General features: G+C 45.6%; 1 protein-coding gene across 1 annotated transcript in view; it reads right to left on the bottom strand.

Moving 5' to 3' along the window:
- Positions 1-17,563, bottom strand: part of LOC120864601 (mucin-16-like) — a 109,588-nt gene that overhangs the window by 68,066 nt on the left and 23,959 nt on the right. The window contains 4 exon segments of the mRNA XM_040241643.1: positions 37-3,658; positions 5,736-5,840; positions 7,272-11,672; positions 13,061-13,171. Of these exon segments, the coding sequence (XP_040097577.1) occupies positions 37-3,658; positions 5,736-5,840; positions 7,272-11,672; positions 13,061-13,171 (8,239 nt within the window).

Below are 17,563 nucleotides of genomic sequence, written 5' to 3'. Positions count from 1 at the left end.
ATCCCTGATACACCAGGTGAGACAGTTGTAGCTGGGACAGCTGAACTTGTTTCTGTCCCAGGACTGGTGGCTGTTGAAAGTGTGGTGTCTGATTCACTCTGGGAAACTTTGGAGGTTGTCCTGGGAACAGTTGGGCTGGTCTCTTCAGGATGGGTGATCAGTGAGACTGATGTATCTGGCTTCACAGCAGAAACAGTCATAGTTGAAATAGTTGAACTTGTTTCTTTCCCAGAATGGGTGACCTCCGAGGCTGTCGTCTCTGGTTTGTAAGTAGAATCAGTCAGAATTGGAAAAGTTGGAACAGCTGAACTGGCTTTTGTCTCAGAATGGGTGATCCATGAGGTTGTGGTCTTTGATTCATATAAGGAATCAGTCAGAGTCCGAAAAGTGGTACTGGTCTCTGCCTCAGAACTGGTAACCAATGAGGTCACCATTCCTGGTATACTGGGTGGGACAGTCATAGCTGGGACAGCTGAACTGACTTCTGCTGTAGGACTGGTAGTAATCGAGGGTGTGGTGTCCGATTCACCCTGGGAAACATTGGAGGTTGTCCTTGGAACAGTGTGGCTAGTCTCTTCAGAATGGGTGACCAGTGAGACTGTTGTATCTGGCTTCCCAGGGGAAACAGTCATAGTTAGAATAGCTGAATTTGTTTTTGTCCCAGAGTGGGTGACTGCTAAGGCTGTTGCCTCTGATTTGTGTGTAGAATCAGTCATAGTTCTAAAAGTTGTACTGATCTCCGCTCTAGAAGTAGTGATCAGAGAAGTCGTAACATCTGGTACACTAGGGGAGATAGTTGTAGTTGGAATGGCTGAACTGGCTTCTGCTTCAGAACTTGTAGCCATTGAGGGTGTGGTGTCTGATGTACTATGAGGAAAACTCGGAGTTGTTCTAGAAATAGCAGTATTGGTCTCCATAGAATGCATGACCCATGAGGCTGCTGTCTCTGGTTTATGTGAAGAATCAGTTGGAATTGTAAAAGCTGTACTTGTCTCTGTCCCAGAACTTGTGAGAAGTGAGGTCCCCAAGCTTGGCATAGTAGAGAAGACAACTGAAGCAGCTGAACTGGCCCACACTCCAGGATGAGTGACCAATGAGGCTGTGGTCTTTGGCTCAATGGGAGAAAGTGTCAGAGCTGGAATAGCCATACTAGTATTTGTCTCAGAACTGGTGGCTTGTGGGTTCACTGTATGTGGTACACTAGTGGAGACAGTTGGAGTTGGACTAGCTGGACTGGCTTTTGGCTCAGAATGAGTCACCCATGAGGCTGTGGTTTGCATTTGACCTGGAGAAGCAGTCAGTGTAGGAAGAGTGGTACTAATTTCTTCCCCAGAACTAGTAGCCAGAGAGGTCACCAACTTGGTTACACTAGGTGAGACAGTCGTAGCTGGGATTGCTGAACTAGATTCCTTCCCAGGACTGGTGGCTGTTGAGAATGTGGTGTCTGTTTCAGTATGGGAAGCATTGGGGGTTGTCCTGGGTAAAGTTGGACTTGTCTCTTCAGGATGGGTGGCCACTGAGATTGTTGTATTTGGCTTCCCAGGTGAAACAGTCATAGTTGGAACAGCTGGACTTGTTTCAGACCCAGAGTGGCTGATCCCTGAGGCTGTTGTCTCTGGTTTGTGTGTGGAATCAGTCAGAGTTGGAAAAGTTGTACTAGCCCCTGCAACAGAACTGGTAATCAGTGAGGTCATCATCTCTGGTATACCAGGTGAGATAGTCATAGCTGGGACAGCTGAACTGCCTTCTGCCCCAGGACTAGTGGCTATTGAAGGTGTGGTGTCAAATTCACTCTGGGAAACATTGGGGGTTGTCCTGGGAATACTTAGGCTGGGCTCTTCAGGATGGGTAACCAGTGAGACTGTTGTATCTGGCTTCCCAGGGGGAATAGTCATAGTTGGAATTGCTGAACTTGCATCTTTCTCAGTATGGGTGACCCCTGATGCTGTTGTCTCTGATTTGTACATAGAGTCAGTCACAGTTGGAAAAGTTGTACTGGTCTGTGCCACAGAACTGGTGACCTGTGAGGTCACTATCCCTGATACAGCAGGTGAGACAGTTGTAGCTGGGACAGCCGAACTGAATTCTTCCCCAGGACTTGTAGCCACTGAGAATGTGGTGTTTGATTCACTATGGGAAACATTGGAGGTTTTCCTGGGAACAGTTGGGCTGGTCTCTTCAGGATGGGTAACGAAAGAGACTGTTGTATCTGACTTCTCAGGGAAAACAGTCATAGTTGGAACAGTTGAACTGACTTTTGTCACAGAATGGGTGACCCATGAGGCTGTAGTCTTTGGTTCATGTAGGGAACCAGTCAGAGTTGGAGAAGTTGAACTAGTCTCTGCTGTGGAACTGGTAACCAGAGAGGTCACCATTCCTGATACACCAGGTGAGACAGTTGTAGTTGGGACAGCAGAACTGACTTTTGCTCCAAGACTGGTGACCACTGAGAGCATGGTATCTGATTCAGTATGGGAAATAGGCATTGTTTTAGAAACAGTTGGGTCAGACTCTGGAGGTTGGGTGACCAAGGACACTGTTGATTTTAATTCATGCGGGAACCCAGTCAAAGTTGAAAAGGTTGTACTGGTGTCTGTCCCAGAACTAATAACCAGGGAGGTCACCATCACTGGTTTGCTAGATGAGTTAGTCATCACTGGAGTGGCTGAACTGGCTTCTGCCCCTGGACTGGTGGTTGCTGAAGATGTGGTGTCTAATTCTCTAGATGAAAAATTCAGAGTTGTTTTGGAATTAGTTATGCTGGTCTCTGTGGAATGGAGCCATGAGGCTGTTGTAACTTGTTCATCAGGAGAGACAGTCAAAGTTGAAAAAATGGAACTGGCTTCTGTCCCATGACTGGTGACCCATGAGGCTGTTGTCTCTTGTTCATGTGGGAAACCAGTCGTAGTTGGAAAAGTTGTGCTGGTCTCTGCCCCAGAACTGGTGGTTGGTGAGATTTCCACCCTTGATATATCAGGGGAGACAGTTGGAGTTGGAACACTTAAATTGGTCTGTGTCCCAGGATGGGTAATCAAGGAGACTGTTGTTTCTGGCTTACCAGGGGAAACAGCCAGAGTTTGATTAGCTGAGCTGGTTCCTGTCCCAGGACTAGCAACCAGTGAGGTCACCATCCCCAGTGCCTCAGGGGAGATAGTTGGAGTTGGAACAGCTGTACTGACTTCTTTCCCAGAACTTGTAGTTGTTGGGGGTGTGCTGTCTGATTCACTATGAGAAATATTCAAGATTGCCCTGGAAACAGTTGGACTGGTCTCTGCAGGATGGGTGACCCATGAGGTTGTGGTCTCTGGTTCATCTGAGGAAACAGTCAGAATTGGAACAGCTGCACTGGTTTCTGCCCCAGAGCTAAGGACCAGTGAGGGTGCAGTCTCTGGTCCTCTACTGAAAATAGATGGGGTTGTCATAGGAACTGTGGTGCTGGTCTCATCTCCAGGTCTGATGGTCAAAGAGGCTGTCATCTTTGGACTATCTGGGGTTGTGATGACCGTTCCTATTGTGCTTGTGCTGGCCTTTTTATCTGATGTCCTGAGGAGAGGCAGCACTCCTGCAGTGGGAGTAGACACTCTGGTAGTCACTGTCACTGTGGTCTTCAGAGCTGTGGCAGTGGTCTCTGTCCTTTCGGTCCCTCCTGTTGATAATCCTGTGAAGTGTAGGATGGACACAAAATTGGGACAACATGATTACTATTTACTGGGTTGGCAATTGCTTATTTTGTCTCCACATCAGGAAAGGGAGAGAAATGTCTGCCTGGTATGTGCTGAGATCCTTCTGGAATGGGAAAATGCTCTCACCTTACCTGGGGCTTCCCAAGTGGTGCTAGTGGTAAAGAACCTGGCTGCCAATGTAAGAGATGCAGGTTCGATTCCTGGGTGCAGAAGATCCCCTGGAGGAGAGCATGGCAACCCATTCCAGTATTCTTGCCTGGAGAATCCCATGGATAGAGGACCCTGGTGGGCTTCAGTTCATGGGGTCGCAGAGTCGGTCATGACTGAATCGACTTAGCATGCATGTTCCTTGCCTGACTCACCTTGGGCTGCACCTCCTCCATGAATTCTTTTTGTTGTTGTTGTGGGTTTGTTTGAAAGTATTTATTTAAAATAGGAACAGAATTTTAAAAAATCAGTTTCTGAATTAATTATAAATATTAAGGGTGTGAAAATTAAAAAAAGAACAACGAAAAATTGAAAATGGAAACCAACATAAGTTTTTTTTCCCCCCAATCAGGTAAAAATCATAAAAATAACAGAAACAAAATTTAAAAACATAATGAAGTAAAACTCTCCTTAACAAAGAACCATGCACATAAAATGAAAGAGCTCTCTGTAAGCCAAATAAATCGAATTGCTCTTTTTATTAAATATAGAGAGGTGGCAGCTATATTGCCCAAATTCCAGAGAGTATAAATAACTCAGGACCGTATTGGAATACTCTCTAATCTAAAATGAGTGAAAGTAGAAAAAGGAAGAGAGGAAAGGTAAGAAAATTGGATCACTGTTTTTTTCTTTTTTTGACTGGGCCCTGTAGCTGTGGTTAAGATGCTGCACTTCCAGTGCTGGGGATGCAGGTTTGATCACTGGTTGGAGAACAAAGATCCCACATGCTACATGGCACAGCCAAAATAGTCCTAATGAAGACTTATTGTATAGCAGAGGGCACTCTAGTCAATACTATGTAATGGCGTATATGGAAAAAGAATCTGAAAAAGAGTGGATAGGGACTTCCCTGGTGGTCCAATGGCTAAGATTCCATGCTCCCAATGCAGAGGACCTGGGTTTGATCCCTAGTCAGGAACTAGATCCCAAATGCCACAACTAAGAGTTTGCATGCTGCAACCAAGACCCAACACAGATAAATAAATCATTTTTTAAAGAGTGGCTATATGTATACGATACATGAAACATTCACTTTGCTGTATGAAGCTAACACAACATTGTAAACCAACTATTCTCCAATAAAAGCTGAAAAAAGTTACATCATCATTATTTTGTTCATTTGCTGTCTCCTCTACTGGACTGAGAGAGATCCATGGATGCAATGCCAAAGTATTTTCATTTATGTACCCTCAGTTTATGTCACAGTCTCTAACACACAGTAAATTAATAATAATCCTTTTTAGAATTAAGTGACTATGTGAAGCTGACGCATTCAACCTTGAGCTAATGTGAGGAGGGAAGGAAAAGTAGCATCTATCTGCTAACTACTTGACAAAGATCCAACTGGGACAGCGAAGCCCATGACAACTCCATATAGTTCTTTGTCCAAAGAAACAGGGCTTCCCTGGTGGCCCAGTGGTGAAGAGTCCACCTGTCAGTGCAGGAGACACAAGTTCCATCCCTGATCTGGGAAGATCCCACATGCTGTGGAGCAACAAAGCCTTTGTGCCACAACTATTGAGCCTGTGCTCTAGAGCCGGGGAACCACAGCTACTGAGCCCCTGGTGCTGCAGCGACTGAAGCCTGCATGCCCTAACACCAGTACTCCATTACAAGAGAAGCCACTGTGATGAGAAGCCCGAGAACTGCAACTAGACAGTATCCCCTGCTCTCTGCAGCTAGAGAAAAGCGTGCACAGTAACAAAGACCCAACACAGCCAAAAATAAATGAATAAAAGAAAGAAATAAAAAATTTAAAAATTTTTAAAAAGAAACATTTCATCTTTCTCAGGCAAGAAATAAAAGCATAAGTCAGATTATTGGCAAATAAAATGTTGAACATACCTGTAAGACTAGCAGATGTGGATGCCTGGGGAGTATGGATGGTGGTGCCTTCATGGACTGCTTTATTGGGTATATTTGTGATATGCTTCACAATGTCATCAGTCCCTGTAGGAGAAGGTAGGGCCTAAGGTAATTATCTCTTCCAGAAGGAGAACATGATCTAAATGGATCTGCTTAATTTGACTACACAACTCAATTCTTCTCAACCATCTGTATGGACCAGAACCAGGGCTATATGCCTTGAGTGGTCACACCCATTCATAGGTCCATCCATTCACCCAGAGATTTATCTAACCATCTACCCCTATATCTACCCATTTATTCTTTCATCCATTCATCCTTTTATCCTTTCTTCCTACCATGCATCTTTCTTTTCATATTTCTTCTTTCTTTGCAACTTTTCATCCTTATTTCTTCAATCTCTATTTCCTTTGATCCTTCCTTCCATCCATCTTCCTTATTTTCATCCTTCCCACGATACACCCATCTTTTCTTCAATCGTCTCTCTCTTCATTCTCCCTTTCTTCCTTCCTCCCACCCAACCACAGTTCTACCTTTTTACCATTCCATTCATCATTTGCTTTCTGAACACCCACCACTCAACTACCAAGGAATGTTTTAAGGATGCATCAATCCCATTCAATGTGTTTAACTTGGTTGTGAATTGTTAAAGCTAGTTTGAGAAATAAATCACCCTTCTGCACATATTGCCTAGTAAACAGGTGCTGGAGTAGTTGGAGGGCCTCACTGGATTTGTGTCCAGAAAAAAATCTGTGGTTGAACTCAACTTATCCATGGAATGAAATCCCCTAAGTTCCCTCCCTCATCTGCTGTTCTTTGGAATGTGGTATTTCTCCTCCTAGGTCTTAAGGTCCTCCCATATCCACAGATACTTTTTCCCTTGGTTTTCATTCTCTCCTTTTTCTTTCCCTTGCTGATTCTGTTCTCAATATAGAAACAGGCTCAGTTTAAAAGGGGAATCTCTCCTTTTATTTATGTATTATTTTACCCATCATTTCAGTCTTCTAAAACTCAGTGATGCTCCTAGAATCTTTGACGACCACATGTTGTCAAAGAACTTCTCACCTTATTTCAACTTGGCTCTTCTGCAGCATTTGACAGAACTAACCATTACTTCTTAAAACTCTCCCTTCTGGCTTCTAGGAATCTCCTGCTTCTTCTCCTACCTCTCTGACCATTCCCACCTAACCGAATGGTTAAGAGCATGGTTCCTAGTGCCATGCTTTTGCTTATACAGTCTGAGGTCTTACTCTTACCAGCTTTAATGATTTTGAACAGATTACTCAACCTCTCTCCATATCTATATAACTCACTTGTAAACTGGGTTTATAATAATCCTTTCTCAAACTGTGTTCCAATGGGAATTAAAGCTAGTTTGAGAAATAAATAGCATTTGCACATTGCAGGCAGATTCTTTACCATCTGAGCCACCAGGGAAGCCCAACTCCTTTTTTTACCTCTCAGAAAAGAAGCCAAGCCCCAAATAATGAGAGTGTAGGAGCTGTGGGTCCTTACTTGTTGACTGTGTTGAGTGTGGAATAACTTGAAAAGAACTTGTCACTCTTCCCAAACCAACACTCCCTGTCGTTCTAGTGTCCATAATGGGTGGCAAAGATGTCCAGTATGGCTGGGTCCAAGTCTGCAAAGTACTGGTCATAACCAAAGGTAATTCACTAGTCCTTCTGCTCTCTGTGTCAAGGTTGGTATCTACTGTGCTTGGGGTGGCTGGGGAGGAAGTAATCCAATGAGAAAGGGAGCTCATTGAAAGATCAGTGGTATGTAAGGTTGAAGAAGGGAATGGTGTTGAAGCTGAAGAAGGTAGACCGTCTGCAGTAGTAGACCTGGTATCCTCCTTGGGGTCTGATTCTGTCCTAGAAAATGGACCATCTGAGGAGGTAGCTGAGATGGCACCTGAAACTCCAGATGTGGCAAAGGAAGCCATGGCCTCTGACACGGGAGATGTCAGTGTGTTAGCAAGAGTGCTCTCAGCTGAAGACAGCATATCTGTGTGTAGGTGATGAGTATTTGCTGATACAGGCATAGAAAGATTGGATTCTGGGAGAGTTACACCAGCAGATCCATTTACGGAGGGAGAAGCATAAAAGTGTGTGACTGTTTTCACTTGAACATCAGTATCCTGCGTAGACAGAGACTGAACTGGGGCTGATGATGTCACAGAAGAGGTAACATCCATCTTGGGACTCTTCAAACCATGAGTGGACAGAGCCGATGCAGGTGTGTTTGTGAGTGTGCTGGAGCTGAAACGCAGGGTCATGCTTGTCTCCTTCAGTCCAGGTGTCAGATGGGAAAGTTTCTTGGTCTCAAATGTTGTAGTCTCAAAGGAGGAAGGCTTTGATGTGGAAAGAGTGATCCCATCCATGGAGGAAGCAGGATATGTGATCCTGGAGGACTCAGAGAAATTTGAGCCAGAGGAACTAATTTCATGGCCAGAACTGCTGGAACCCTCAGTGGTCATTGTGGTGTGTATGGAAGGAGGACTTTTCACTGTATCTGTGGAGAATTCAGAAGTGGAAAGTGTCTCCATGATAGGACTACTCAAAGGTGAAGGTGAAGTGGTCACTGGTTTGAATATGGTGTCCAGTTTCTCTGTGGTGTTCATGAGACTACTGGTGAGAAGTGAGGTCGCGGGGGTGGGAGAGGAGGGGCTCTTCCCTGGTACTATGGGGAACTGAAGGGAGGGTGACATCATGGAAGATGAACGTACTGAGGAAGATGGAGAGCTGGTTGATGTGTCCAAGGTAAGTGTGCCCTGTGAGGTAGCCTCAGGGAGACCTGTCTGGCTGGTGATGGTCATTTCTGCAGATTCTGTGGTCATAGGGGATGTGGAGAGGCTGGTGATGATGCCTGCAGGGGTGTCTGGGGACACTGTGGATTGAGTGGGGCTAGGGATGAACGTGCTGCTGGAGGAGATGGGTTGTGTCTTAGACAGCTCAGTGGTTGTATCAGTGGGCACTTTGGAGAGAAGAGTGATTTCCTCTGTGGTTGAACTGTTCTGCTGGATGGTGCTGGTCTCTCTAAGTTTAGGGCTGAGAGAGGATGTGGAGGCTGTCTCAATTGTTGTAGTTTCAGTAGAGTGAGGCATTGGTGTGGAAACAGCAGTCTCTCTAGAGGTGGAAAGAGTAACGACTGGAGACGTGACATTGGATGGCTCTGAGTCAGCTGGGGTAGAGGAATGGGCTTCATGTCCAGAACTTGTATCGGCCCCGTGGGTCTCAGCTGTGTTTTTGGAAGGCTGAATCACCTCTGTACTTGTGGAGGCTCCAGAAGTGGACAATATCTCAGTGGTGGAGCTGATCTCAATTGAAGGTGAACTGGTCACAGGTCCCAAGCCAGTACCCAATGTGTCTGTGGTCTTCGCCAGTCCACGGGTGAAACGTGAAGTCACAGGGGGAGGCGAGGAGGGGCTTCTGCCCGGTAATGTGGGAGACTCGGGGGAGGGTGATGTCACGGCAGATAAAGTCACTGGGGAAGGTGGAGAGCTGGTTTCTTCCACAGAGGCAGGGCTTGTCCAAGACACATCCTGCGGACCCCTGCTCATGAGAGTGCTCATCTCTGAGTGTGTAAAGCTCTGAGTCACAGCTGGGTGAGTCCCTGCCCCAGAGGCTTCAGTCACTGTGTTCAAGGTAAGTGTGCCCTGGGATGTAGCCTCAGAGGGACCTGTCTGGCTGGTGATGGTCATTTCTGCAGATTCTGTGGTCGTGGGGGAGGTAGAGAGGCTGGTGATGATGCCTTTAGGAGTGTCTGGTGACATGGTGGACTGAGTGGGGCCAGGGCTGGACGTGCTGGTGGGGGAGATGGGTTGTGTCTTAGAGAGCTCAGTAGTCGTATCAGTGGGCACTTTGGAAAGAAGAGTGATTTTCTCTGTGGTTGAACTGTTCTGTGGGATGGCGCTTGTCTCTCTAAATTCAAGGCTCAGAGATGATGTGGAGTCTGTCTCAATCGTAGTTTCAGTCGAGTGAGTAACTGATGTGGAAACAGTGGTCTCTCTAGAGGTGGAAAGAGTAACGACTGGAGACGTGACATTGGATGGCTCTGAGTCAGCTGGGGTAGAGGAATGGGCTTCATGTCCAGAACTTGTCTTGGCCCCATGGGTCTCAGCTGTGTTTTCGGAATGCTGAATCACCTCTGTACTTGTGGAGGCTCCAGAAGTGGACAATATCTCAGTGGTGGAGCTGATCTCAATTGAAGGTGAACTGGTCACAGGTCCCAAGCCAGTACCCAATGTGTCTGTGTTCTTCACCAGACCATGGGTGAAACGTGAAATCACAGGGGGAGGAGAGGAGGGGCTTCTGTCTGGTAATGTGGGAGACTCAGGGGAGGGTGATGTCAAGGCAGATAAAGTCACTGGGGAAGATAGAGAGCTGGTTTCTTCTGCAGAGGCAGGGCTTGTCCAAGACATCTCTTGAGCACCTGTGCTCATGGGAGTCATCAGCGCTGTGTGTAGAAGTCCCCGAGTCACAGCTGTGTCGGTCCCCACCATGGATGTTGTGGTTGATGTGTCCCAATCAAGGGTACTCTGTGATGTAGCTGCAGGAGGACCTTGTTCAATGGTGACAGTTATTTCTGTTGATTCTGCCATTGTGGGGAAAGTAGAAAGCCTTGTGATAGTTTCTGTGGAGATTACTGGTGACACGGTAGAAATGGCAGGGCTTGGACTGAGCACACCACCAGAGGTGATGTCTTCCATCCTTGCCACCTCAGTAACAGAACCAGTGTTCATATCAGGAAGGATGGTAGTTTTGTCTGTGGATGAGCTGGTTTCCTTGGAGGTGCTGGTTTCCCTCATTTCAAACATCAAGGAGGAACTTGTCTCAGCTTCAATTCTTGGAGTCTCAGAGAAGCTAGACATTGGGGTGGAAACAGTGGTTTTCCCTATGGTGATGGCTGTATTCATTGGGAATACAGTTTTGGATGGTTCTGAGTCAGTTGAGACAAAGGAACGTGATTTATGTTCATCATCAGTGGTCCTCATATCGGTTACTGCTGTGTTTTTGGAAGGATCTCTACTTAAGCTTTCCTCCTGATGGGTGCTGGTATCCCTCGGTCCAGTGGTCAAGGAAGATGTTGGCTCTGTCTCAATCTGTGCAGTTTTGGAAGAGTCTGGAGTTGATGTGGAGACACTAGTGTCTCTTATGGTAGAAGAGATAACCATTGCAGATGTGGCTTCGGGTGGCTCTGTGTTGGCTGAACTAGTGATCCCCATATCAGTTACTGCTGTGATTCTTGAAGAATGAGTTGTTTCTGTATCACTGGTGGCTTCTGAAGAGGTTAATATCTCCTGTGAGATGTTGGTCACTCTTTCAGGTGTACTGGTCACAGGTTCCAAGCTTGTGCCCAAAACCTCTGTGGTTTTTCCCAAATCAGAGGTGAGAACTGAGGTTGTGGGCACAGGAGAGAAGGTACTGTTCCCTTGTAACATGAAAGGTGCAGAAGGTGAGGTTGTGGCAAAAATGGGTTCGAGGGAAGATGGAGAGTTGGTCTCCCCCATGGAGGCAGGACTTGTCCAAGACATATCTTCATGACCTTTCCTCATGACAGCGGTCATCTCTGACACTGTGCCCGGTGACTTGTTGTTCCCTTCTGGAGTCCCAAGGTGAGCGTTGGTCCAGTCCTCAGATGGGGAGGGTGAGACCCATTCTGTAGTTGTTGCTCCTCTTGCTGGTGACTTGGCTGCTGTCATGAATCCTGTGGGTGAGGGAGGGAGGCTGATGTGGCCACTCCCTATGGCCACGGACTGAAGGGTGCCTGGTTCCACAGTGGTCACTATAGGGACAGCTGCTGTTGAAGTCTTCTGAGAATTTTCCAGAGTGTACCTGGTCTCTGGGCTGATGCTGGGCTCCTGGGAGCTTATGATTTTCAAGGCTGTAGCCATTTCTGGGCTTCTTGTAGACATACCTGTGATTAGAAAGCGAGTTGGTAGGAGATATGCAAATGGTACAGAAAGGGTGTCCTCCTGATTGACAGTATAATTTGTTCCTTCCTGTGATTTCAATTCAAAATATTTCCTTCTTCTCCAGAAAAGAAAATATTTACCTTTCCTACCACACTTCCAGAGTCTGGACACCAGGGAACATACTGACCATCCCAAAGATGGATCAAAGTGCGTTGGGATTAGGGTGGGTGGGGTGAGGGCTTTGACTCATATGGTTTGCTAAGAAACTGTTACCTGGAACCCAGTGTACTGCATACCCCAAAAAGAAAGACTCTGTACAAGGAAGGGCGTGATGAATCTGGACTCTACCCATGCTAGAGACTTTCCCTACTCTGTTTTTACTTTTCTCCTTGGTGCCTGCTCTTGCTGAGCCAGTTTCAACTTACAAATGGCAGTCTTCTCTAGATGTCCTAAATCTTAGTTCATTGAAAGGCCACATAAGGATTTCTATTTGAGAAGCAAGAGACTAGAAGGGCGACAGAATTCTTTTTCTTTACCTTCAACCTCTTTCAAATTCATCTGTCTCCCCGAACCCTTTTCCCATCCTTGAGGAGAAGGACATGTAACTGCCCCAGGAGTGAGAAAAGCTCAACCTTCTAAGAGCACTCTTTCTGGGGACTACTTTTTCAGATTATTCTCACTATGATGGCATGGCCAAGGACCATGATCCCTTCTTCTAATGCAACAAAAGAAACCTATATTGCCTTAAGTCTGTCTGTGTCTTCCCTATCAACACAAGATTCCAGTGATGATCTCTGATTTAGAAACAGAAAGTGGGCAGAGAACTGGCCCTGGGACATTTTCTGTTGCTGAATTGATTGGCTGGTTAAGAACAATACAAATAACCAGGGTGAAGCAATAAACGTGTTCCATGAATACAATCTCTAGGAAAAAAACAAAACAGAGGGGCAAAAAGCCAAAGAAATCAATTTCAAACCTTGTCATTTTACTTCCTTAAACAATCCAACTTTTGACCCCAGAGAAGAGGGAAAGGACCCACATGGGATAGCCTTGAAGGAAATAGAGATGATGGGCTTTCCCTTGTGGCTCAGCGGATAAGAATCCATCTGCCAGTTCAAGAGACATGGGTTCGATCCCTGGTCTGGGAGGATCCCACACTCCTTGGAGTAACTAAGCCTGTGAGCCACAACTATGGAAGCCCTCACACTCCAGAGCCCATGCTCTGCAGCGGGAGAAGCCACCTCAGTGAGAAGCCCGTGTATCGCAAGTAGAGAGTAGCTCTGGCTCGCCACAACTCCAGAAAAGCCCATGTGTCCACAAAGACCCAGCACATCCAAAAATAAATAAGTAAGATTATAAAAAAAGAGATAGAGATGGTGCTCTTACTTACCCACACTGATCGTAGTCATAAGAGTTGCAGGATTACTGGTTGGCTGAGCGGCACCTCCACGTTCTCCTTGACTTGGCTCCCTGGTGACAGCGGCCACAGACTCATCTGGCCCTGAAGTAGAAGACAGAGGTGTTACCTTTCATTCCCAAGAATATGGATCTGTGAGGACCATTCTCACTAGACACTGGATTAGCAATGCCCTCATTTATCTCTCAGAAGGGATTTAAAGAATAACTCTCTTCTACATTAAATCTTATGTTAAATCAAACCCTCAGGATGGTCATAAGGGATGAAAAGCTTTTTGTTAATTGTGGGGACTTCTCATCTGATTGGTTTCAAGGAAATAATTTTCAGACAAAAAAAGAACATAATTTTTTCCTTTTAAAAAAAATTACTGAAGTATGCTCGACTTACAATGTTGTATTAATTTCTGTTATACAGCAAAGTTATTCAGTTATACATATTATATATTCCTTTTCATATTCTTTTCCATTATGCTTTATCACAGGGTATTGAATATAGTTTCCTGTGCAGTACAGTAGAACCTTGTTTATCCATCCTATATATAGTAGTTTGTATCTGCTAATCCCAAACTCTGAATCTTTCCCTCCCCACCCCCGGCCCACTTGGCAACCACGGTCTGCTCTCTATGTCTTTAAGTCTGGTTCTGTTCCATACGTATGCTCATTTGTGATGTATTTTAGATTCCACATGTAAGTGATATTATATGGTATTTGATAGCAAGTCTGTGCACTGAAATGAAAAATCCTGCATGACTCAATGAAGATCCCACATGCTGCTACTAAGACCCAACACAGCTAAATACATAAATATTTTTTAAGGTAGATTCTGCCTAGGAGGCATTAAAACAGATCCCTGACAGCCATCTTCTCCCATTCAGTCACATCTGCAAAAGCTTAGAATTCCAATGCAAAGGAAATCAGGGTTCTTACTTGTAAATAGGGTGGAATTGTCAAGGACTGGAGCAGATCTGAACTCTGCACCAGAGGAGCTCTCCTTGTTAAGTGTAGTCTCAGCTATGCCAGATATGGGGACATTTGGTGGTTCATCCTTAGCCACTGAAGTGGTGATGTCCACAGCGGTCATCCCAGGGGTCCTGTCCTCTCCTGTAGCAGTGCTCAGGGACCAGCAGGAATCTTCTGGGGATCCAGTACCTGGGAAAGTGTTGGTTTTCTGAGACTGAATGTTTGTGGATAATGTGACTGGTGTCAGTTCTGAAGTAGGAGGAAGTGACATGAGGATTGTGGGTTCCCGTGCTTCAGAGGAACTGCAGGAAGGTAAGAGGAAGCTGGGAAAAGAGACTGGGGAAAAAAGAAATTTGGTTTCCTCTTTAGAGAAAAAGCTTCTCCATGACAGTGTCCCTCGACCTCTGCTCACAGGAACAGTCATCTTAGTCATATCCAAGGGTATCCCTTCACAGAAATCTGTGATTGTTTTGTCCAGAACAACTGCATCCCCAGGCTTCATCCTAGTGGGACCTGCTGATGTTGTAAAGGTAATATGTAAAGATTCCGTTGTAAAACTCTTGGAAGAGAAGGTAGAACTGTTGGCATTGGTTCCTTTGAAGATACTGGATATCCCCGAGGACTGAGCAGGCCCTGGGCTACATATTCTGTCTAGAGATGTGATCTCAATCCTGGTGACATCAGTAGCAGCAGCACCATCCATCTGAGAAGGGATTGTGCTTCTCTCTATGGCTGAGCAGGTCTCCCTTGGCCCAGAAGTTTCAGTGGAAACAGGTTCTTCCTGAGTCCTGGTAGACACAGGATAAGTGGAAAATGTCTGAGACAGGTTGGTGGTCTCCACAGTGGATGCAGTCACCACTGAAGAAATGGTCTTGTGAGACACTGAGTGTGCCAGGGCAGAGGAACATGGCTCAGAACCAGAACTGATAGCCTGATGAGGGGTCACTGCTGCTTCTGTCAAATGATTCATCTCTGTGTCTGGGGTGGTCTTGGAAATGGCCAGTCTATCATGTGAACTACTGATCAAAATTGGAGGTTTCTTGATCCCAGATTCCATGCTTGTGCCCACAAGCTCTGTGGTCTTCAGCGGTCCAGGAAAGTGAGAGAACTCCTTGATTGTCTCCAGGGAGATGGAAGAGACTGATGGTGTTTCTGTGATCAGATGTGTGGTCAAAGTTGTCTGTACTTCACTTTTAGAGATGGATGGATCTGTCATCTCCAATATAGGAGCCCCTAGGCTCTGTCCCTGGGCACTTGAGTTGCGGGTTAGGGTTCTCACTGGAGATGTGATCTCTCCAGGAAGAGTCACTAAAACTGTGGACTTCTGTCTCGAAGATATAGAAGTCATGATGGGAGAGAGCATGGAGCTCTGCTCTGGCTCTCCACTGGTGAGCACAAGATCTCCGGTGATGGACACTTCGGTGCTACTGACTGTCTGAGGCAACGTGACCCCATCTGTCATGGTCCTTGGAGGGAATGGCAGCAATGAGATAGACGAGTTATCACTGGACTCTGAGGTGACTTCTTGAGATCTTTGGTTCTAACATGAACTGAACCTATTATAGACGCTGAAGACACAGATCTTCTAGGGGCCAAATCCAAAGTGGAGACATGAGGCATAAAGGCTGGAGGAGAGTCATTATGTCAGTCTGTGTGCTTGGCAGCTCAAGAGAAATAATGAAAACTGGGAGGGCTGTTGTTTCAGGTCCTTGGGGAGTCGAGTTTGTACCTGAAATCTCAGAGCGCTCACCTCCTGGTCATCAGGAAAAATTGCAGTGGGAGCAGATGTGCTTATGTTCCTTGGACTTAAGCCTTCCAGTCTTGTGCTGAGGTCAGTGATTTTTATCTGAACAAGAGGACTATAGAGCACCCAGAATCACTCCAGTGAAAATTGAAGAGTGATGGGTAGATCTTGTTGCTGGGGCGTTGCTAAGGATGATGATGTTCTTCTTGTATTATTGGCCTCAGGAAAATCATATAAGTGGCCAGCTGTGCCTGTGGAAGTCCATGGAGAAGTCCCTGGTGCTTGGGTGCTGTGTGGGGTTTTGAAGGCCCCTCTGTGGGGTAGGTGAAACTGACTTCACTCCCTTGGGGCTGGAGGTGATGACCTCCTGAGTGAGGTCCCCACCCTCTATTGTTAGCTCTGTAGGAAATGATGTCACAGAAATGGCCCCAGGTGGAGATGTAGTTTCAATGGTCTCCTGTCCTGTGATGGACTCAGACTTTGGCCCCATTGAAGAGAAGGTAGCCAGCAGTCTCTCTTGCAATACTGATAAGGTTGATAGAGGTTGAGTCTTCCGGTCTACTGGAAGTCCAAGGCTGAAATAATGTAGGCTCTGGAGGTGGTAATAGCTATGTCTGTATCCACAGAGGAGACACTCAGTGTCAGGTCACTTCCGGTTGTCTGCTCTGACCTTGAGCTAGCAGAGGAATAAGCATCACCCACAGGTCTATGTATTATAGCTGTCATTGTCTTTTTACTCAGGGCAATGGAAGGAATGACTATGGAGCTGACCCATATCATGGTTCTGAGTTCAGATTTATCTGTCACTGAACCTTTGGTTACTTTTTTTTTTTTGGCCACACTGCTCAGAATGTGGGATCTTAATTTCCTGACCAGGAATCAAACCCATGACCTTTGCAGTGGAAGCATGGAGTCTTAACCACTGGACGGCCAGGGAAGGCCCAACCTGGGGTTACTCTGGTGATCATAACAAAGCTGGTTGCAGAGTCTTGAAGGTTGGTGGGACATGTGCTCAAAAGGGCATACATGTTTATTATGGTCCTTCCTATGGAGCCAAGCCATGTGGATAAGTCATTTCAATTGTCTTAAGAATCAGAATTGAGCTGACTCACTGAATATTCCCTATGAAACAAGGGAGGATATTGATCCTCTTTTAAAAACTTTTATTTCCTTCCTTATACTTTGAGTTTATTCTGTTCTTTTTCTTTATTTAAATATTTTTTGGCTACAGTGGGTCTTCATTGCTGCATGTAAGCATTCTCTCTTTTTTTTTTTTTTAATTTTTTATTTTTTTTTAATTTATTTATTTATTTTTAATTTTTACTTTACAATTCTGTATTGGTTTTGGCATAGATTGACATGAATCCACCACAGGTGTACATGCGTTCCCAAACAGGGGCTGCTCTCTAGTTATGGTACCTGGGCTTCTCACTGAAGTGACTTCTCTTCTGGAGCATGAGCTCTAGGGTGTGTGGGCTTCAGCAGTTGTGCGCACAGGCTTAATCGCCCCACAGTGTGTGAAATTTTCCTGGACCAGGGATTGAACTTGTGTCCCCTGCCTTAGCAGGTTGATTCCTAACCACTGTAGCCCCAAGGAAGTCCCCTTCTTCCTATATATTTTTATACGCTTTCACTTTTCTCATCAAAAAAGAACAGAAACCTTTTATCTTCTAGCACAGAGGGACATGTCAAATTATTATCATATATTTATACTTTTATTAGAATTCCTCAGAACTGTAAACAATTGGATAACATATTAGGAAAAAAACAAGG

The sequence above is a fragment of the Oryx dammah genome, unplaced genomic scaffold (genome assembly GCF_014754425.2).
Source record: "Oryx dammah isolate SB20612 unplaced genomic scaffold, SCBI_Odam_1.1 HiC_scaffold_5, whole genome shotgun sequence".
Classification (NCBI taxonomy): Eukaryota; Metazoa; Chordata; class Mammalia; order Artiodactyla; family Bovidae; genus Oryx; species Oryx dammah.
Note: the sequence above shows the minus strand (reverse complement) of the source record. Positions and strands in the feature narration are given on the sequence as shown.